Source organism: Lepeophtheirus salmonis, chromosome 1 (genome assembly GCF_016086655.4).
Source record: "Lepeophtheirus salmonis chromosome 1, UVic_Lsal_1.4, whole genome shotgun sequence".
NCBI lineage: Eukaryota > Metazoa > Arthropoda > Copepoda > Siphonostomatoida > Caligidae > Lepeophtheirus > Lepeophtheirus salmonis.
This window is the reverse complement of record NC_052131.2, coordinates 49,566,771-49,590,514: the sequence shown is the minus strand read 5'-3', so window position 1 is coordinate 49,590,514 and position 23,744 is coordinate 49,566,771. Positions and strand designations below refer to the sequence as shown.

Genomic DNA, 23,744 nt, shown 5'->3' with positions numbered 1-23,744 from the left:
ACTCAAAATTTAATTACTTCAGCATGATATTTATCCCTCGAACCCAAAGCTACTATATTGTATTTTTACCAACCCCCTACTTTTTTCTTGGCAACTTTCTTAAGGGGAGAGGGTGCTGCTGCTCTTTGCATAAGTGACTAAGAATTCGGGGAATACTTTTTTTCAGATGCATGATGACTCAGTTTTTTTTCAATCCATATTTATTGCCTGGTGAGCGTCAATATTGAACGGATCAGATAAGTACTACTACCTTGTCCTCCTATTTATTAAAATACATGCGATTGAATCTTCATCTTTATATGATAATGATGTCTAATGCCCCCGCAAATGTACACACAGAGGATGTGAAAGTCATTTCACAAAGAGAAGGAACGTGCTCCTTTCACGCCGCAAATCCTTCTCGAATATAAATTTAAAATTCATCTTTTGAAGCAGATCCCTCATCAGCTATCAAATATTTATTTCTCAAAATGAACGTATCAGAGCTCATTCCTGGAGAAGAGATTTCTCGATTTTTGGAGGCATTTAATCTCTATGACGATGACTCGGATGGAGTCATTACCACATCACAACTTGGGAAAATACTTCATTATCTGGGACAAAATCCGACTGAAGCAGAGCTTCAGGACTTGTATCTTTCCATGGATACTGATGGCTCTGGAACTATCGATCTACCAGAATTTATTCAAAGTATGGCAAAGAGACTCGCTCGTAATAACTTTGAGGATGAAATCACGGAAGCATTTAAAGTCTTTGATAAGGATGGTAATGGACTAATTTCTTCAAATGAATTAAAGTGTGTGATGTCTAATATTGGTGAAATACTCAAGGATGATGAAGTTGAGGCTCTCATTAAGGAGGCAGATGTGGATGGAGATGGGTCCATTAATTATGCAGAGTTTTTTACTTTATTTGCTGAATAAGTCTATTAGTTTTTGTCTATTTATAATAATGTGTATATTTATTTTTTTGAGCTATTTATAGTCTATTTATTTTTCTTTCAAAGCATTTCAAGAATTCATCTTTCTTTTTCTGTATCTTAACATTATGTATCATTCAATTAAATTTAAATAACTAAATATTCATTTTAAATAAATGGAGCATAGACTACGACGTGTAAAAGCTTTAATTATACACCAGTGTTCCCCAATTTTTAAAATAGAGCCACCCCAATTCTTAAAATATCTTATACATACACTCATTTAGTAATACAAGAAACTGCCATATATTGAGATTATGAATTATAGATTATTTATTCGTGAAGTAAAATCACAATCCGTAAAGTCTTCAACGGAGAAGAAAATCATGCGAACGCCATGATGTTTGAGGTCATAAAAAATTGTTTGTCTGGTTATTTCTTCAGAGACGGACAATAATGAAGATAGACATGTTGAACAATTCATTAGACACTGTCAAAATTTCATTTGTTAATCATTTTTTAAAGTAGTCAAGAAAATGGCGTCAGTCACCTTCATAAATAAGATTTAGAGGCTCACTTCCTCCCTGTGGTTCCGACCAAGGTTAACAGAAATACAAAGGTTATACCATAACGTATCTACAACTGATGTTTGACTTCCACCATGAGTTTAATATATACGTCATAGTGAATGAGTGGTTGCGTGTTTTGTCAAAGTCTGCTTTTCTGCCCAGCAGTCGGTACGACACATTGAATTGAAAATTCTAGCAATAGTGACGTCATAGACTATAAGTAGTTATGTGCATTGTCAAAATCTAACCGGCAGATCCAGCAGTCGATACAAATACATCATATTGAAAATTCCAGCAAATCCGATGACATGATGGTCTAACCATGTATTACTATTAAGCTTGGTTTGAACTAAGTTCCCAGGTGATAATGTGGTCCTACAACAAGACGGGACTTTTGTATATACTGTCAATGCCGCTTAAAGATGGTTGAACAATAACATCAATTCCTGGCCAAAAGAAATATTGCCCTTTGGTCTATACCTTCTGATGTAGAGTACAGGGCCTGTACCCATAGGGGCAAAAACATCATTGGCATGAAGGCCACATTAAACTAACACTGGCCTGATACGTCCAAAGAATACATCCGAAAGGCTTGCTAATACTTCAAGAGGCATTTTGAGGCCATTGAGTCACCAGAGGGGGGGGGGGCTACATTGAAGATCAGAAGAGTATACAATATATCGTTACAGTCGGTCTATTAATATTTTTTGGTCATGTCTAGTGGGTACATAAAGTTAAATGTATTCATTGATCAGATTTTAACGACGCACCCGGTATTAAAAACACCTTTATTTGTTGACTTATTATTAAAATTCAAAATCAAAATACATCTTTATAACATAACGCATATTCGTTATTTAGTATGCATAAGATGATTAAATATTTATAACCAGTGAAGTAAATTTTGTTTGTTCCTCTGTGGAAGTCTCATATTTGAGGGTGCGCTTAATATCTTAGAAGTACGTGACTAATAGATCTAAAAAAAATAATGTAGTAACGAGTAAGTGCAATATTCGTAAAAAAAAGTTAGTTTCGTGACTTTGTCGAAAAAACGTAGACCGCTTGATTTGCTCCAGAGAGGAGTTCCTGTTTGTGAGATGATTTAGACTGTAGGTCAAGGCCTTAACGGCCACTATGACAGGTGCTTGACCCTCTATATTGAAGACATCCCCATTGTCAATGTCACTAGCCATCATCTGTCAGGATGTTGGGCGGCGCCCCCTCGAATTGAACGAGAATGCCCCTTTCTTCTTCGAAAAGGGCCTCAATATCGATACCAAGGTGTACTTAGACGTAATGAAGAACAACGTAAACGTTAGGGCAACTATAAAGAGGCATTTATGTTTGTTAGTAGGAATCTGTAGTGGGCTGCAGTTCAAAGGAAATACATATATGGCGCAGGGAGAATTTAGCCTCTTTCTGGCTCTACATATTTTGAACTCTTTTCTCACTTGATCTGAACCCACTTGACTATGGTATTTGGGATGCAATTGAAGCCAAGGCCTCTGTTGTTCCCTACAGAAATACTGTTAAGCCTAATGCCTCCATTGAGCAGGAGTGGATAGTCATGTTGTCCGCTGTGATGCATTTTTGCTTACGCAAACTTTATTATATACGGGTATCATATATCCCGTGCCGCTTGGCCCCTTAAGGCCGGCAATAATGTCATCGGTACATTATATATTCATCGGTAGATTCGAAGCTGAATATCTATGTAAATAGTTCCCTATATTAAAGGTTACATAATATATATAGATTCAAATTAATGTACTTTGCAAGCGATTTGATGATATTATTATAAACAAAATGAAGTAAAAAGATTGGCAAGTTCTTTTTATAAATGAATGATTCGATATCATCCTTCATTTTGCATTAGACGTTATTGTTTTTTATAGATAACTTTAGTCTTTATAAGTGTAGGGTTGTAGATTCTAAGGACTTTCGGTATGGAAAAAGGAAAGAGTAACCTTAAAAAGACATCGTAACCTCAACAATTTGAAGTAGGGGTTGGAGGAGTATGGCTTAGTTGTCACAACGTTTCATTAGATTAGCTTCAAGCAGCTATGAGAAGAGAATAATGAATATAAAATCCCACTCCGCATCTAGTAAAGTTCCATTTGATCAGCATCAATCAGCTGTGACAAAGGTGGAGGAGAAGAAAACAAACAAGGACATATGCAAGAATTACTCCGATGTGGATCCTTGATTTTACTCAGAGTCCAACGAGGAATTACATTGATAATACCCAAAGCAGTCATTCTTTGTTACTCTACATCTTTCCATGAGTTCACACACTTGTGAGTAGTGATGTGTCGGTCCTTATTTATTCTGTCCGGTCCAGTCTAGTTTTAGGACTGGTACTATCGGTACTTAGGACCGTCAGTATTTGGGACCGATCCTTAACTGTCGGTCCTTGGAATTAAGATATAAGAAATATGTATAAAGTTTATTTCACATGTCTTGCAAAAAATATGATTTTTTTCATTATAATACAAACATATTATTGTGTTACTTAGTTACATCATTTATTCTATCGTATAACGGAATAATAAAAAAGGAACAATACCCTCAATGACGTCACGAGGGAATTATTTTATATTCTTTAATATTATTTTATATATGCACTAGCAGAGAGTGCCACGTTGCACGGCAGAATAGATTCTCAGAAGGAAGAAGTTTTATTTCGCTCAAAAACAGGGTCTTCATGACCTCGGAGGACCCAAAAAATATCATAGGAACATACTTTGTTATTTCATACGTCTACTTCCTAAATTTCAAACTGATCTGTTTTCCAATTTTGGACACTTTAAAATCAAAAATGTACAACAGGACATATTTTATACAACACTGCTTATCTATCCCTACTATTTAAATTCAAAGAAAAAAGATAACATCTCTGTAAAAATAAAACACTGTTCATTAGAGGGGGATGATTTTCAGCTTTTTTCGAATTTCGATTACAAGTATTGCAGAAAAGTTGTCATATGGTGTGAAAATTACCTATGCAAAATTTCATCGTCATACGAGGTGATCTTTAGGTCGTACAAAAGCAAACACACTGTATGTACTAAGTGAATATGGATATTAAAAAGACATTTTTTGCTATTTTGTATAGACAATTTTCTAACCGATAAAAAGTATTAATAAGTTTATTTTTTAAAATTGTTCTATGGAGCAAAAAAAAAAAAAGTTAGGAAAATAACCGCGTATAGCGCGCATACTTTTTTATATTTTTCAGAAAGGAAAGATCAAAATGGTCTTATCTTATGCTCTTTTTTGTTCCATAAAGTAGCTTTAGAAACAAACTTTATAAATCTTTGTTATGGACTAGAATAATGTCTATTATGATTAATCAATCTGAAATAAGGATTAATCCTTTATTTTAATCTTAATTGACAAAGTAAATAACTTTCGACTCCTTTTAAACTTTGAGTTAGAGGTGCGACCTAAAGAAGTCATCGTAGGGCAATGACATTTTGCATAGGGGATTTTCTTCCCATATCAAGATTTTTCCGAACCAACTGTCATCAAATTTCTAAAAATTTTGCAAAATATAACGGGCTATTAAGCAGGTTTGATTTCTCTTTTGTTTTGACCGCGCCACTGTTGTTACTCCTCCCACTAGTATTGTCAAATTAGCCGATTTTCTAATAGATTTAGCCAAATTTGCAAGCATAAGGCCGATTTTTTGTTGTAACAATAGTACAAATAGGCCATGTCCGAATTGGCAAAAAAGATGTATGTGAATGGCGGCCAAAACTGCTGGGCGGTAATCAAAGAGTTTTGAAGATACGCCATTCTTGAATCAAAAGCATCAACAATTCCGTATGAAGCGTTGTAGGAATCTTCTTTCTGACCTCAAACATTTCGGCGACTGGGAGATTTAGAATTGAAATTGGAGATGGAATTATTGTATAAAAAAATAAATGTATAATATATTTTATCAATTTGGGTCCTTATATTTGAAAGGTTGGGAAACACGGGTCTAAGTATAATAATAATATTTTTTCCAACATCACCATGATTTAGTCTCATTGAAATATCCAAATAAAAGAAAAAAACAAATATCAAATATAGTTTATACCTACATGTATCTAGATTCTAATAATGTTTTAAATTCCTCATTTTTGATCACAATGATAATACTAATTATAGTTTGTCGTATAGTAAAGACATAAATATAGCTGAAAATAATATGATCAACGGGTATGCTAAAAAAAACAACACTAAAACTGAACGTAATCAATCTGACAATTGCGAAAATGTTTGCAAGGAGAGCAGCTTAGCTGTTATGCCGTTTCATGAAATAATCTCACTACGCATCTAGGAATGATATAGGCAGGAATGCGGCTTTTGTATCTGTCATCAAGTACCTCTTTTCATCAGCAGACATATCTTCCTCTACTACTTATTCAATTAATTAATAAGTTGCGAGATTCTGCCACGAAGGAAAAATTAGAACACTCCTTTCAAAACGAGTGCATTGTAGGTAGGGTTGTGTTGGTCCATTATCGGTCTGAGTCGATCACATGATCAACTCACTCGGTCGGTCCAAAAAAATGAACTCGGTCCTGCATCGGTCTGCAGACGTAGAACATACAAAAAAGAAGCTTTTAAAATTATATAACCGGCCTGCGGAGTCATATGAATGTTCTATTTGGAAATATAAACCAAATGAAGGGGGCATGAGTTTTGTTTACTTATATTAGTTTGTAAACAAAACGGCAGAGAGTGCTGCCGTCTTATGGTAAAATAATATAACTCCCAAAACGATGATATTATTTAATATAATTTACAGGTATGTTGCTCACATAGGGCTCTATGAAAAATTTATGTTACGTCCTTAGGCTTATCATAATTCATATATATTATTTAAAAGAAGTATGGGACGTCACAAGTTTTATTTTTCTAATTTTAATCGGTCTAGACCGAGGTCCATCAACTAACTCTATTTAGACCGATGAATAGTCGGTCCGGTTCATTCAGTCCAGTCTGACCCACTACTGATTGTATGTTTTTGAGATCCAACTTCATCAGTGAACCGACCATTCGAGCTGTGTGACAATTTCATAACAAATAACTAATTATGAAAATTAACAGGTATTTTGGTCGTGTTTAAAAAAAGAAACCAAAAATCAACACATGGACACCCTGACAATTTGAAGAATATTTGGCGAAGAGCAGTTGAGCTATCATGGTGTTCTACTAGATTTGTTACGAGCTGCTGTGGAGGCAGGAAATAAAGAGACACACCCAAATCTGTATACAGCATGGATATAGGCAGGAATCACTTCGATTTCGATCTTCAATTCTACTCAGAGTCCGAAAGAGACTTATACTCAGGGCCGGCCCGTGCGTATAGGCAATATAGGTAAGTGTTACAGGCGCATGACTCCTAGAGGGCGCAGAAATTGGGAAGGAAAGAAAATCCACTATTCTTTAAAGTGGTAGGTTTTATTATGACTAAGGGTGATAATTTTGGTAAGAATAGAAAAGCGTGCGAGGAGAAGAGAAGAAATACTTATGGCATCATTGATTAAATAATATACATCTTCTTCTATCAATCATGAACGTTATCATTCCCGCCTTTATTATTCAATATTAATATAATATTATTAGATGGGGATAGTCGATAGAGAACTGAATAAAATGCCTAAAATAACGTCCCCTTCTGTCTGGATTTCTGAAAATGGAGGCCTAGAAATTTGGAAAATACTTACCGGATGAGAAACAGATGGTTTGTCGGATTTGTCGATATAAATGTGCCTTTAGTCCCCTGTCTAGAATTACACGCCATTCATTATCCTCATCTCATATCAAGAGCATGGATATTCATCTAAAAAATCAAGTTAATGATGAATACATCAAGTCAGACTTTAACTTTAATCTCACAAAATGCTTATTGCATTTAATATAACCTTATCCATTGCTAATCATCCAGGTTCAAAAAAATTATGGAGAAATACACGGGTAAACCTATTCCTTCCCGAGGAACCATCATTAAATTAATGGAGGATGTTGGTACTGATGTCATTTATAGAAATACATATAAAAATGTTTTGAGTCATCCACACCAAATGACGATCAAGTTATCAGTAAAAAGTATAAAATATTTTATAATTTCGAAATTGAACTCTGAATTTTGTACTATCTAACAGTAAGTATTCAATTTTTTTTAAATCTAACCCTAAAATATGATTCTATTTTTAGCTAAACATATCAAGAATTATGATGGACAACTCATTAAATGACAAAAACAACTGCTTAAATCGTCACAACAACGGGGGTAGTAGCTTTGGATGTTTCGCAACTAGTTTGTCTGAACCTAGTTTCTTCACTTAAAGACTTGGGTATGATAATTAGGTTTTCCAATATTACATAGTCAATAAATATTACTTTTTTGTCACTTAAGGATTAGCTATGGTTCATAAGCTCCAAGAAATGGTGTTCAGAAAACTCATAAAAAAGCAAAAACAACGGCTTAAATGGTCACAACAACGGGGATAGTTGCATTGGGTGTAGGATTATAATTAGCAATTGTGTGTATCCTTCATGATAATAGTATGTTGTTATACAAGCATAAATAACCTGGGGGAAATCTTTTTTTGATGCTCTTAATAAAGAGTAATATCGCCGGACATTACTACATAATTAGCTTTTGCTCTAAATATTTACGATGTCATGTTAGAAAACTACATTAAGTCAAGAATGGTTGCCTGAATTGTCTTATCAGTTATAAAGGAGTCTTATTGTTATGTCTAAGACAAGTAATTAAGGTTTAAAATTTGACTGCATGGATTAACTTTTATTTTTTTAGATAAACATGAAATAAATAGATTGGAAGAAGATATAGATTTAAATCGAACCTTATTTTATGATTTTCACATTTACTTTATTATTAATAATTATTAAGATCTCATTGGTAGAAATATATCTATCCTGTGCACAATTGTATATGCAAATTGCACATTAGGAAAAAAGGGCGATGATCTTTTTTATTAAACTCCACGTCTGGCTTTTGTTTAGCAACCTAAAGTTATAACATATTGAACTGAATTCCGATGTTAGAACAAGAAAATATTATTTGGATCAATCTATTATTTCAATATTCTGTATTTATAACTTATTGTTATTATTAGTTAAACGATTCTAATTGTTTAATTTCTTATATTTAACTTAAATGTATGATTTTTTATTTTTTAGTATGTAGATTATATTTAATTTAAGCCTTCTATTTTAAGCTTGAAACTGCAAATATATTTCGAAATACTCTTACTTCGTCGTTTTATTAGTTATTATTCTGAGAATATGGTTCATAATGAATTACAATTTCATGGAGTGTGACGTTTTCTAATCTACTATTACGGATAAAAACCGTCTAAGTCAATTATACGTAGTATATCTATATTTAACATTTTGCTAATAAATACTTTCGTTATACTTTCAAAAATAATAATAAAGCATGCAGCTCATAAATACTGATGTAATGATCAGTGAGAATCACATCAGTATTTTAAACAATGATACCATATGTATTTCTCTCCCCCCCCCTTCTCCTCGCACACGTTTTCCCAAAAGGCACTTTGGGTATGAGTCTCCAGATGAGTCTATACAAGATGCAATTCGAAAAATGGAAACTGCATTTTTTAATGTGGTCGTGGATACTGTAATATCGTCACTTGATGAGAGATTCAGAGCCTTGTAGAGGTGAATAACACTTTTACTGTGGTCCACGAATTCACCAACTTAGAAAGAGAGGGCCTGCTAGAGAAGTGCCAACCCCTAAGTGCTTCTCTTACCCATGACAGTCACCTGAACATTGATGGCATTGCATTAAGCAAGGAAATGGAGTATTTCCCACTATTGCCATAAAAAAACATGACGAGCATGAAAATCTTTGCCTTCCTGCATGCAAACAAGCTCACAGAAATTTACCCAAACTTGTGGGTTGCTTTAGAAATCTTATCCACTCTCCCCATTACAGTGGATGCTGCTGATAGAAGCCTCGCATAGCTCAAATGAATAAAAACAAATTTTGAGATCAACAATGCATCAAGACTGTCTATGTGGTCTCTCTATTATATACATCAGCAATAAGCTCTCATATCAGCTGCCATATGATGCCATTATTGATAACTTTGCTGCCAAAAAGACAGGAAGAGTAGGGTTGTAGTATTTGATGTGAGACTATGGATGTCGTGGTTCATTTTGTTCAGTTCATTTCTTAAGTTGTCACCACCACCAAAGGTCCTGATAAAATCTCATGTTTAAAGTATCACCTTTTTTATATATTATACCAGGTATGCACCTATGAAATGATACTTTTTGTAAGGATTTTTGAACGTATACATGAAGTTTTATATGACAATTCCAACAGCTAAAATGACGTAGATACAAAATTATCCTTTTAGCTGTTCAACATAACCTCTTTTAAGAGACAAGATACATGAAGTTGAAAGTAAGAAGTGCTTGGCTAGAACTTATTATTATACATTCTAGCTATCATTTATTATTTTCTTCATTTTTACATTCTTCAATCCTAGCTATGAGTGACGAATACCTATAAATATAGCTATATAGCTATATCGGACTGAAAGACCGATCTAAGACTACTCTTGTATGATATAAAGCGGTTGTATGACTAAATTTAGTACGGATCTATATATTTTCTTGGATCTGAGTTGGTTTGGATCTTTAAGAGTAATTATTCGAGTAAATTTCGGGTTCTCGAACTTTTGTATCCAGATCCAAAACTATAATTAGATGGATGGTATCTAATTTTATGAACATTTTACCCATTGTTCGGACCTCAATAAAATTTAGGATCTAGATTAAGCTTTCATTTTTATTGATTCCAAAACAATGGTATTACTATTAGAATCAAAGTATTAGTTATTATTGTTAGTGATCGGTCAATTAGTCAGAATGAGAGAATCGAGTGTTTTTTTTTTTCTGGAATCGGGATGGGGAAAATAATGTTTAATTTGGGATTCCGATTCTTCTGTATTATTATTTATTTCTGGTATTTAACTGTTTATTACTTTTCTAAGTTGTGAAAAAAAAAAAAAAAAAAAATAGCACCACAAATTAAGGAATTTTTGCTTTTTACTAGAAAATTTAAACTTTGAATTTTTTTTTTTAGAACAGGTTGGTATTTTTAATTTTTTTCAAAAATTTAGTATTTGAAATTTCTTCCCACAAAATTTATTTTTTGGGAGCAGCTGAGAATTATGAAACTTTTTTTTTCAAAAAATGATGGATTTTTGAAAATAATTGAATATCAAATTGTATATTTGAATTTTTTTTTCAAAAATACTAATATTTGAAATTTAACTTTTGGATTTTTTTTTTTTTTGCAAAAAAATTAATTTTTTCAAATTTAGTTCCAAAAGAATGTTAATTTTTGTTTATTTCTGTCAAAAAAAAGTCCAAAAACCAAGCTTCTCTCCCAAATAGAATCCTGTGAACGCCCCTGATAGCAAAATGGTATTTTTTGTTGGGAGGGGGGGAGGAGGATTGTGCAGGAAGATGTAGAATTGAGGATTGCTTTCAGTCTACAATTACATAGTCCGCATGTTTCAAATAAAGGGGGCCTACGCCGCTTAAAATGTATACGTGTAGGGGGAGCTGGGTATAGTGAAGCTCAGGAAACACTGGCTTAAGAAATATTATAGGGCCCTGACATGTTTAGGTGTGTACCTAAGCACCCTTGTGTACCCTTGGTCTATACCAACCATTCCCTCTTTTATTTACACCCTATGGTCCCTAAAACAACTTTTCCAGATCCATAAGAAACTTTTAAATATTTGGAACTCAAATACCACTGTATCATCCTCACAGAGTAATAAAAATCAGGTGTAGGGCCTAGCCCCTCCCCCAAATGAAGGAATTCTTGTTTTTTTCTAGAAAATTTAATATTTGAATTTTTTTTTCTAAAAAAAGAAATTTTCTGTGAATAGCTTTGGGCTTTTGAAATATTTCTCCAAAAATATAATATTTGAAATTTTTTTCCAATAAATATAATTTTTTAAATAAAATTTTTACAAAAAAATATAATTTTCTGAGAATAACTTTGAATTTTTGAAATTTTTTCTACAAAATTTAATTTTTTTTGGCTAACCATGGATTTTTTAAATTTTTTTCCAAAAAATTTAATTTTTTGAATGCTATGGATTTATTGTGGAAAGCCATGGACTTTTGAAATTTATCTCCAAAAATTTAATATTTTTTTTTTCCAAAAATTTAATTTTTGAAATTTTTGAGAACGGATATCGATTTATTGTGGAAACCTATGGATTTTGAAAAATAATAATTTTTGGATTTTCTATGAAAATATGTCAAAAATCTATAGTTATTCTCAAACAATTAATTTTTTTTCGAAATAAATTTAAAATATTAAATTTTTGGGGAAACTCCTTGGTTTATAACTCCACAACAAATCCTCAGTCACCCTTTGTCTTTCATTAACTAGTTATTATTTTATACTTATTATTCTCCTGTCATGGAGAAAATTACGACGATACCAGCTTTGGAAATAAAAAATTATTTTCAGGTAGCCATTACAAAAATAGTACGAGCTTCAAATTTCATATTTTTTTTACTTCTGGAAACTTTATTTTTGATTTTAAAAATTCTTAAGTATTTCTACGAGGCTAAAAACTCTTTGATTCTATCAGATTATGGCCATGGATAGTGATTTAATTAATTATTCGACCAAACGACTTCATATTTGTGAATCTATCTCATGTATTTATGAGAAACGTTCGTTTGCGAAAGAAGAATCCCTCTATTCGTCTGCTAGTCTCAGTTTTCCTATTGGCTCTCCTTATCTTCACTTGGATGTCAAGTTAAAAGAAGTTCAAATTTCATGACTAAGGAACGACTCATGAAGAAAATGAAGAGCTCCTATCGTTGTGGATGATTTGTCAAGAGAATAAGAATTCTTGACATGTAGTGACGAATGATTCAAATAAGGAGAGTTCGAACAAGTATTAACTGGCAATGATACTTTTTAGGATTTTGTGTTTGTTATTATTCAAAGAAGCATTATATATGACTAATGACAAATTGAATTATGATGTGTATACCTGAATAATGGCCTATTTTAAAGCATACTTAAATAGTTTACATTTATATTTAGACTATTTTAATATTTTCACTTATCTTTATTTCTGTAAAGTTTCAGTCTTCAAAGAGTGTTTTTTTATCTCTAAAGCCATTTAAAAATTGCTTTTTTAATGCAATTCTTTATTTGTAAAGGGATTCAAAAGTTTCAATTATAAAGTTATGATGCTGAATTTCAAAAGTTTCAACTTTAAAGTTCATATTCTCAAGTGATACATAGGAATATAATCAATATAAAGATTTTTCCAATTTATCATTTCCTAAATTCATTAGACTCCGTGCGTAAATACATGCGCCTCTTCTAACTCCTTTACAACTATTTTTCCTACAAGAATGTCGATGACTTGAACTACGGTCGATTCCTCAATATTTATATTTCTTTCAAGCCAATTTCTCAATTTAAAATTTTCTTTTTAACAGCTCCATATTTACTTGTATAGGATATAGCATTTTAATAACATATTTTCTCTTCCAAATTGAATACTTTTTTCTATTATCTCATCTGTTCGATGAATTTGCAGATTTTTAATAGTCTTATTTTTCGAAGCTCAAATGCAATATGAGAAATAAAATCAGGGGGTTGCGCTCAAGAGACTTATTTTCTAAAGCAGAATATATAGGTCAATGATTTCCTCAGCGTCCATATTATGTCATATTGCTGATGTAGTTTCATCTTTCTATTGATCTAATAAAGTTATTTGATTTGGTTCAAAATATTTAATTAACTCTCGCTTCAAAACAGCTATTATTGATGACAGTGAAACCTCAATCATTTTATGAACGGATGGATGAGTTTTAATTTGGGAAATTTTATGGAGAGTGGGCTCCTTTAATATATAACCTCCAAAGAAGTCAATTTCAATAGAAAGATAAGGATTGAGGAGCCTTTAATGCCACTTTCAATCTCACTTCTAATAACAATTTAGGAATATTAAAATCTTCTTGTACAGTGTTATTCCTCCGCTGGAAGTCCCACTTTTGAAAATGACATAAACTATTGTTGCTACAGGTGTACGCGTCTAAAACTGAACACTCCTTTAAATTTTACGCCATGCACATATTCGTGATTTTATTGAGTTGAAACCGGTTTATACTTCGAAGCAAGGGTCTAGTTATAAATAAAACTCCAGCAAAATCTAAATAGCAACAGTGAAACAACAGCCGATAATATGGAGAGACGTCGAGTCGCAACTTTGGAACTTTCCGGCCGGGGAAAAACTCCGACTGAAATTGCCAAGGCTCTGAACTGCAGCCGCACCACCGTTTACAGTGTGGTAGCCAAAGGGACTCCTGAGGCGACCACAAGATCTAAGTCAAAGCCTGGAAGGTCGGACGAAATGGTTGCTTCCGTGAAATAGTCTGTCGAGGACAAGAGAAGCAAGGTCATCGTCAGCTGCCTCTCCAGGGAGTTCAACGTCTGCAGAAGGACCATGGACCGGCTAGTTAAGAAAGATCTTGGCCTTAAGGTCTACAAGAGAACCCCTCGACATGCCCTCAAGCCGTAAAATTTAAAGGAGTGTTCAGTTTTAGACGCGCACACCTGTATTCCAATAACTTTTCGCTAATATGGCAAATAATACTTATAATACACTATACCTTGGAAATGAAATCTTGGGAAGGTCCTTTTGATTAAGAAAAAATTACAAATCCATTTACCATATTTATATTGTAAATCAAGTTTCCAGCCATATCCAAAAACATTGCCTTTGTCTCCTCGAACATCTTTAATGCTGCCTTGATACTTGCATTTATAACCTTTAAGTGAGAATGCAGTTCATTAAAAGACTTCCCTCATTCACCTTTCAAATTGTAGGAAAGTTTGTTGGACATCTCATTTGTGAAGGTATTTTTAATAGAGGGCTAGGTAGCAATGCACAAAGGATGGCCGTAACATTTAGGCACAGCCATTCTTTGTGCATAAACACATCATAATAAACATTTTGTCATCTTGTCATCATGAGTGAGCAAGAAGCCAAAAGGCAGCGTATTTGAAATCTCCTGGAGCCTAAAGTTGAGCTGGTGAAGATTATGGACATTGGGAAGTACTCCAATATCTTGGGTTTCAAGGTGGCCAAGATGAAGAAGACCTCTCCATCATAGCAGGAAGTAAAGGAAACAATTTAAATACTTGTAAAGTTTATTTAGTTTATATGAACATCTTCTTGGTTCGGTGCATCAAATCCCATTGTAAAACCCCTATTACTAAAAACAAAATCCGCTTCTTGTAGACTTGACCCCAACTCTCTTACCATATTTTCTAAACAACTCTTTTTAGATATACATATTAATGCTATTTTCTCTGCCCATGAATGAGTTTAGCAATGTTTTAATGTTGGAACTTTATTGACAACGCCGTTTATACCTTCTTTTTCATATTTGTAGAATAAGTATTAGGTTGAAAACATTTATACGAGTCTCTCCAGATAAGATAGTAACTTCTTAACAGTGAAAATTTTCTTGTAAAAATAAGTTTTCTGTCTTTTTATTAATAACAATAACCTCATGTGGCTTTATTCATTTCCTAAAGGCTAAAATGATCTAAAAATAAAAGATACAAGAACATAATAGTCATTCTAAAGCTAAAACAGATTTGGGACATTATTGATCTACACATGTTAAGGACGAATCCCGACTTATTTATTGTCACGTCTTAAGATCTTTTGAACGCCGAGTAGGCCGGTGGCCCCTTTGATCTCAAAGATTTTTTCCTTTGGCGTGGAGTTAGAACCAATTATTCGCACAGCCCTGAATCACGAGAGCAAAGTGGCGTAAGAAGAGAATGTACATGCTAAATTGTAAGCGCAGGAAGATGGATGTAAATTCCAAGTGGAATACCTCGTCCCTCATCCTGTTAGCTGACATTTTGAGAGTTTATCTTTCCATTGCGTTATATACGTAGAAAGTGCATTTGAATGAAATATTAACAATTATGTTTGATTCCTGTGTGAAATAAATATTCAAATATTAAACTTTTACTATTTACAGAAAATTAAATTTTTTGGAAAAAAAAATTGAACGACTAAATTAAATTAAAAATATTATTAAATTTTGTAGTATAAAGGAAAAGATCCTTATTATTATTAATTTTTTTTTTTTTTTGGGGGGGCTACAGGCCCTCCAGCCCACCCTTTGCTGACGCCCTTGTCTATTGGTGTACATATAATTTGATTTTCCTTATATTTTACTACAAGACACCAAAACGTTTTCTGCAAGGACAACACACGTTTCTTTCAATTATTAACGAGAACGTTCTATGTAACAAAAAAAAAAAAATATATATATATATAAAACCCTTGAAAAACTATTGAAATAAACGAATAACTATAATTAAGAACAAACAATTCATGATCAAAAATAAAAATATAATGTCTTCCTTGATTTGAGATGAAGGTTCCGTCAAATGCTAGTCGGAAAGTGTGTTACGGTGTGAATTAGTGATGAAATAGATCCTTAAACAGGGATCATCCTACAATCTATGGATAAACTCTGAACTTCCCTTCTCCGCCGATACGCCATAAGAAACGAACTCACAAATCCTCCATATGATGAGACTTAGTGATCTCGATATAAAACTTGTAAACCATATCCCACTCATAGGGAATATCAACGATCCAAGGTTTATGAACCGGTTCTTTTGTGTAGATTAAAAACAGTTTGCAAGACACCCGATTTTCTCAGTTCATTAGTTAAAAAATGAATGTAATTTATCTTAATTTTCTTCTCACTGCCTCATTATTTTTTAATGATGTTGACTGGTGATGATAAATTATCGATCTTTTTAGGATTCCCTGTAAATCGCTAAGGTCGATAATGCTTAAAATAATATTGGGAAAGTTATTGACACAAATAAGTGTTCTATTTCAATTTTAAGATCCTTTAAATTTGACGTTTGTGAGTGATAATACTAAATAAAGAATAGCCTGTGAATGAAATACTGGGGATAAAAGAAAGGGGGGTAGTAGTCCGGAGGGGGGTAGAAGCCCTAGAACCCTGTATATAGTTTAAAGTATTAAATGATACTTTTGATTGATGTATCGTGAAACAAAAGTTGGGAATTGAATGGTTCAAGTTCTCTAGGTTGACTTTAACAAAGTAAAAAAACAATCTTTTCCTCACTTTGACAAATTATATCAACATTAGTGTTGACATTCATTTTGAGAAACTTGTTTTATCGATTCCCAATAATCTTTTGGCAATTCCCAGGAAATTTATTGAGTTTAAAGTATTTATCTCTATTATTGTAGTTATCTTGAATCTGTAAGTTTCTACAAGTTGATTATCATCTTCTGAGTAGAGTGGTCAGATGCAAACTCAATCAGTTCAATCCAGCTTGTATTATTATTCATTTCATTGGCGCTCATTTCTAAACAAAATGAGCGAAATTTATTTGATATGTGCGCAATACTCATTGTAGCAAAGTTTGGGATCATTTTACCACAAATAGAAAAACACAGTTATTGTTGCAAAATTTTAATGGCTCAAGGCTCAAATAAAACTGAGCTTTACGAAAATGTGAAGAGGAGCCATGAAATCAACAGTAAGATTCTTGAATTTCGAACGGATGTTAAGGCCATTTTGAATAAAGTTAAAAAAATTTGAAAACTTTTCCGCAAAGCCTTGTATAAAATCACAAAAATTACAAAAGCAAATAGTTTTGAGTGATAGAAAAGAGAAGAGTTGAGTATTGATACAAAAAAAAAAAATTTTTATCAGAATACTTGTTAGAATTCATCTCTGGGAAGGATACGACAAGCAGTTACCTAGGCAACAAGCTAACTGTGGTTACAACTAAGATTGAAACTGAGGAGAAATGTTCTTGTGGCTGAAAAGATACGATATAGACTCATCAACACTTTCCTTTGGAGGACCTGTGATGACAAAATATGTTCCATCCTCTTCCTCTAAATCATCTTAGTTCCTATTTTCATCATCCTTGGAAAAATCATCCGTATCCCTATTAGAATAATCTATTTCAAAACTATTTGATAAGTCATTTTTTATTCATTTTTTTTTTTTTTTTTTGGTTTTTGAAATTAAAGAACGAACAAAATCTTGGTAGTTTTGGATTTCTGTTTATATTGCCAATAAATGTTATTTAATAAAGTTCTTGCAATTTCATAGCAAATTCCGATTTGGCAATTTTTGATTAACATAAAAGATAGATTTCTCATCTAGAATTTTTTTTTCATTAATATATGAATGATTAGGTTCATGGAGGGTCCCTACATTTTTTATATAAATGGATTTGTAATTATCTCTCTAATTTAAGAAATAAAATAGAATGAAGAATTCTCGCCCAGCTTGGGTGTAAATTATTTTAAAAATGCATCAATAAATAAATATACAGGGTGTAGTTTTACAATTAAGAATTTTCGAGACCAGGACATAAACCTTTTTATTTCTTAAATTAGAGAGATAATTTAGTCGTAATATTTGAGCGAGATATAAAAAAAATTGTAGCTTTATCTACTATCAGGCATTTGGGTATTATGTTACGAATGATAAGATTTGGGTGAGTTGAATTGGCCTTCAGCCACTTAATTTTTCATGCCTTTTTTAAGGCTTTATTATTTTTGGTTGTTGGGTACTGGATTTATAGCTCTTGTGGTTATCAAGACCTAGTTAAAATTAATTATTAGCGTCCCAAGAGCTCGTGGTCAGGGTGTTTCGTGGAAATTTTACATAAGGGAGGTTGCCTTTTATTTTAATAATAATTTGTAATTGTTTTTATTGATAAATTTTCCCTTTAGTTATGAATTTTTACTATTCTCAAAAAACACAAAAACACTTCGTATTAGTCATTGAATCAACCTAGAATGGTCGTGTAATGGTTTTGATATTAATGACGGCTTGTACACCTGTGAGCTTCTTCATTATTCTTTCAAGTCTTGCATTTTCCACACCGTTTATATTCTTCTCTTTCGCAATAATCATTTTCCAAAGTAAGTATTGAGTCCCATTGAACAAAAACTAAATCGACCAAACCGAGTGATCAAAGTCTTAAGATAACTTGATTATTAGGGATGCTCTAAAATGATATTGGGAAATTCAATAGGATGAAGAGTCAAGTATTCTTATTGGATCAAGTTTCTCCAACTCATTCAATACATCAGGAAACTCTAGAAAAATGAACTTGACATTCATAATGTTGTCAGCGAACGTTACTTTTGCGGCCCCTCAAAGAGTTTTGGTTACAGAATTCCATATAATTGTTTTTAGATTTTTTTTTTTGAATAACGTTAAGTAACGCTAAATCATGCCATGATAGAAAGTCTTGTAAATCTGGAGGGGCGAATGGCGTAATTTATATCATTTTCTTTATTTCATAGACTCAACCGATATTTTTAAATCAGTTCCGTCTTATTTGCTGCCTGGATGTTTACTTTGTTTGAGCTGTCTATTTGGATACTATATTCATTAACAAGCTCCTTTGAAATCACCGTTTCAATTACATCTGTATTAGGGAGTGCTCCCATATAGAAGGCTTTGACTTGTGTTGTAAGATGGGATTGAAGTGATTAATAGATGATATACTATCAACAATCCTATAATTTTGTCGTTGTCCTTGAGTGGGATTTGGATACTGAATCAGAATTCTGACCACCTACAAAACACGAAGAAACATGACTTGTTCTTGAACATTTTGTACTTGTGCTGTTTCTGAATCTGAACTCGGAGCAGCGGTGGTTGTCCAATCACGTAACCTGTTGTGGTAAGCTCATACGAGTATGAACTTTGTACAATTGTTAGACTCTACTTTGGAAGGGTTTTCTAACGTAAATATTCAAAATATTTATTATTAAACTTATGAATTTGTCTTTTCAAAATAAATTATCAACTTCAGTTTGTATTTGTACAAGATCATTATGTAGTAAGTTTGATTCAAATAATTAATTAATATGAAATATTACTCTTTGATTGATCTTGTGATACTAATGCGAATAGTTCATAAAGGCAGAAGATTCGAGTATATTTGCAATATGAGTTGAATATAAATCGTTGGATTCGGAGCCAAGGTCACAAAATATTATTCCAAACTGAAACTATTAATTAAGAATAATTTATTTTTAGATGTGTGTAGTTATGATGAAATTATTTATGTTTATGTATTATTTGAAGGACTCTGAGTTTAAATTTAATTGCTAGAGTATGATTTTAATAGTTTCTTGTGGTCGGATTTATAATATCTAGAGATCTGCAAGCTATTTTAAAATTTGCATCTCTAAATCAACTCTGTAAGTAAATACATGTGACTCCCGGCTCCCATACGCAACACAACAAAAAAGTATGTTCCCAGCTCGTACACAACTAAATAAATATCAAGTTTTGTAGCTGGCGGTCTTACCAACAAAAAGGAGGTTTGGGTACGACATATATTTCAATAGCTTTAAAGCGTCCTCTGTTGACAAAAACGACATTTTCAAAATGCACACCTGGTATAAAAATGAATATAAAATTAGACATTTTGTAAGGATATCAGATTTATATAAATACGTGATTTAGTATATACCAATCGGCCATGGCATATATAGCTATGTAAATATAAAATATCAATTCTTCACAATGTAGAAAAGTCTTACAATCTTCCCCCAGACATCTTCTACTCGGGATTCTGAATGAGGTATGTATCGATAGATCTCTACGATTTCTATCATTTCTCATTTTCTGTTCCCCTGTTAATAGATAACGCCTCTCAATGTACTCCATATCGCAGTTGCTGGATTGTAACAGGCTCAGTCCTTTATGCCAATCGAGGAGTGATCTTTTTAATTCATCCCAGATTTTGACTTCTTGAGAGACAGTCTTCATTTTTAACAGGCATGTAAGCGTGCAAAGTTCCATTCATTTTTTTTTCGTTGCGCGTTCTAATTATACAGTAGTACCAGGCTTGTACATTATTGAGAAAATCGGTTGTGCATTGATTGAACCCAACAATAAACCAGTCTATATATTGAGACCAAAAAATCGTTATACGATTTAAAAAATAACCAATTATCAATAAAGATTAAACTGAAAAAAAAAATCGGTCTCGGACCGTGTCTCATCACTAGTAGGTACCTTGATTTGTTTAACTTTTCGGAAAAATTCTTTGACTAGGAGTAATATTTGCATTCAAATCTTTATCAAAAATAAACACTGTTCCAAGTGTAACATTACTTATTGAATAAAGACATGAAAAAAAAGTAGTTTCTTTTAAGTAAGTAAATGTTGACTTTATAAAATAATTTTATTTTTCCATATTTCATTAATATCTAATTGAATAGCAAACATATCCACCTTTGATTCCTTAAGATACATGATACCATGATTGATTTGTATATATTTTGTCGAAATATGAATATAGAACGTTATCAGAGGACGTCAGCATTGTTCATGTGTGCAATTTTGAAGAAGGTCATGTCGTTACCTTTATTCTATAAAAAGAAATAATGTTTGTTTGAATAAAAATTTATCCTATCCACATTTTTGAACCAAAAAATAACAATATAGTAATTTCAATGAAATATCACAGGTGTTTTGCATTTGGCATTGAGAGTGTGTAGCTAAGGCTCAGTCAGGTAGTACTCAAGAGACTAAAGTACTCTTGAAAGTATTAGGTACACATTTTAACACAGCACCACCTTGAACTTCACATAAGATGAACTCTTTTTTTTTATGGGGGCCTTTTTTCATATAGTACATCCTCTTCACCGGATAAGAAAAGATACTGATCCAACTCTGAAGCTATTTTTCATCTTTTAGCCAATAATATTAGTGAAGAGTGATTTTTAAGCATTATAAATTTATTCATTTTATAGACAATACAAAAGTCGAAAAGTGAGACACTACAGCGAAGCTTTTGAGGATTTACACGGCTAAATATTCAGGAATAGACGCAAGTATGGTTCCATATTATGGAAGACATCACACTCAAATATTCATTTGAAGAAAACCTATTCGCTTTGGCTATAAAATTGGGTCCCACTATTCTCAAGGAGGAAACCTTAAAAAAAAAGTCTACAGAATATTGAAAATGTTGTCAGATATAACCATATTGGCAACTTGATCCTGTATATACAGATTGAAATGGTAAAAGATGTGCAATTTGTGCTGTAAAAAGTTAGCTTATGTCTGAAAAATGTAATGAATATTTTCATTCAAAGTGTTTTACTTCAAGAATAATACTATATGCGATAAATAATCATCCCTCAATTTTTGAATAACTTGTTTGTAGTTGGTAATAAAATAATAAGTTTTAATTTAGTGTAGGAATTAAAAAATATGTAATTATGAAAAATTGTACGTTTGGGCGAAGGGGTATTTAAATACATTTCCGATATCTAGAGAATCCGTGTACCAATAGCCGTGATTTACTAGGAAAATATTCGCAACAGCAAGATCAATGGAAATCTTAAATTTCAAACCAATTCATTGATTGGTTAACTTTTTTCATTCATGGGATAATTTATAACTTGAACTTTTTTTTTCAATAACTATCATTAGTTGTCCGGAGAGCGTAGGAAGATACTCGAATTTCATAGTGTACACTTCAATTGTAAGTATTTCAAAATATCATCTTTTGCACCATACTCTACTCTGTAATTCATTGAAATTTAATTCAACTCTCTTGATGTTTAAGAAAGTTGTGTTGTCTTATTGAAATATCATATTTTTTATGTCACAGATTTTGACGTATTTGGTTATAACATACACACTACAAAAAAAAAAGAGTTGCATTTGGATGATAAATTTTTCATTAGTTCCTTCATATTGAAGCTAGAGACTTAATTTTGGCATCAAATGTTTTTTTTTTTTTGTTTTTCCATTATCTATTAGATAAAAATGGTTTAACACGTAGTAATTGAATATTACTAGATATTTTTTCTAACATACCTACTAATATATTTTCTGAGATATTTTTAAAAAATTTTCCTTATTATATTTTTATCCTTCCTAATCGATTCAAAAAACAAAATTAATAGAATAAGTTTGCCTATTTCATATAGATTTTTAGTACCTATGACTATGATTTAATTCAAACGTCACTGTTTATCATTGGCACAAGGTTGTATACAATGTAGATATTAAGTCCTTTTTTATTCATAAATCCATTTGATGAAGTTTCATCGAGATTTATTGGAAATTGGTCTATTTTATGTAGTAAAAATATCAAAAACTATGAGCCCCCAAGATAGCCTCGCTTACAATTATGATGTATCAAATGTCTTTAAGAACAAATACAACTGTATTCAATATTACTTGATACCAATGATAAATTAGGGGTGTCCGCAGGATTATATATATATATTTTTTTTTTTTTTTGGAGGGGCTTTGTTTTTGGATTTAAAAAAAAAAATTGAAAAATGAAGTTGAAAAAAATGAAAAACCCATAAGTACCCAAAAAAAAAAAATGAGTGATAAAACCCAAAAAAAATATTTATTCTCTTTTTAAAATTGTGAAAAATTTTCGAAGCAGATTTGTTCATACAAAATAAATTTTTTTGGAAAGTAATTTCTAAAATTAAATTTCAAATATAAATTTTTTGTAAAAAATAACGAAAATTAAATTTTTCCGCGAACAATTTCCAAATTCCATAGCTACTCACAGACAATTAAAATTTTCGAAAAAATTTCAAAAATTTATTCTCATAAATTTTTTTTTTTTTTTTAATTTCCAAAATTTAGATTTGTTTACAAAAAATGGAAAATTAAATTTCAAATATAAAACTTTTTGAAAAAAAAATTCATTTATTAAATATTTTGGAGAAGAATTTCAAAAATCCATTGTTATTCTCAAAAAATTAAATCCTTTGAAAAAAATTCAAAAATCTAAAGCTGTACTGAAACAACGATTTTTTTTTTTGGGAAAAAAGATGTAAAAATATAAAATTAAATGTCAAATAAAAATAATTTTTGAAAAAAAAATCCAAACAATTAAATTTTTCGGCGAAAAAATTTGAATTTTTTTATATTTAATTTCAAATATTTGATTTTCTAGTCAGAATAAAAAAATCCTTAATTTGGGAGGGGTTACAGTCCCCCACCCACTGTGGACGCCCTAGTAAATAGTGATATTTGAATTAAATTAAAGTAAAATCCATTAAAAATAATATTTTTTGGAATCAATTTGGGATGTGAAATGTATGATAATT

At 31.9% G+C, this 23,744-nt stretch overlaps 1 protein-coding gene across 1 annotated transcript; it reads left to right on the top strand.

Moving 5' to 3' along the window:
• Positions 1-338: 338 nt before the first annotated feature.
• On the top strand, positions 339-1,232 carry LOC121131928 (calmodulin-A). Its single transcript, XM_040727326.2, has one exon. The coding sequence runs from the start codon at positions 471-473 to the stop codon at positions 921-923; it is 453 nt and encodes a 150-aa protein (XP_040583260.1). The 5' UTR covers positions 339-470; the 3' UTR covers positions 924-1,232.
• Positions 1,233-23,744: the final 22,512 nt, after the last annotated feature.

Excerpts from the sequence above, each read along its gene's own strand:
- LOC121131928 (XM_040727326.2), top strand. The coding sequence starts at position 471 with ATGAACGTATCAGAGCTCATTCCTGGAGAAGAGATTTCTCGATTTTTG.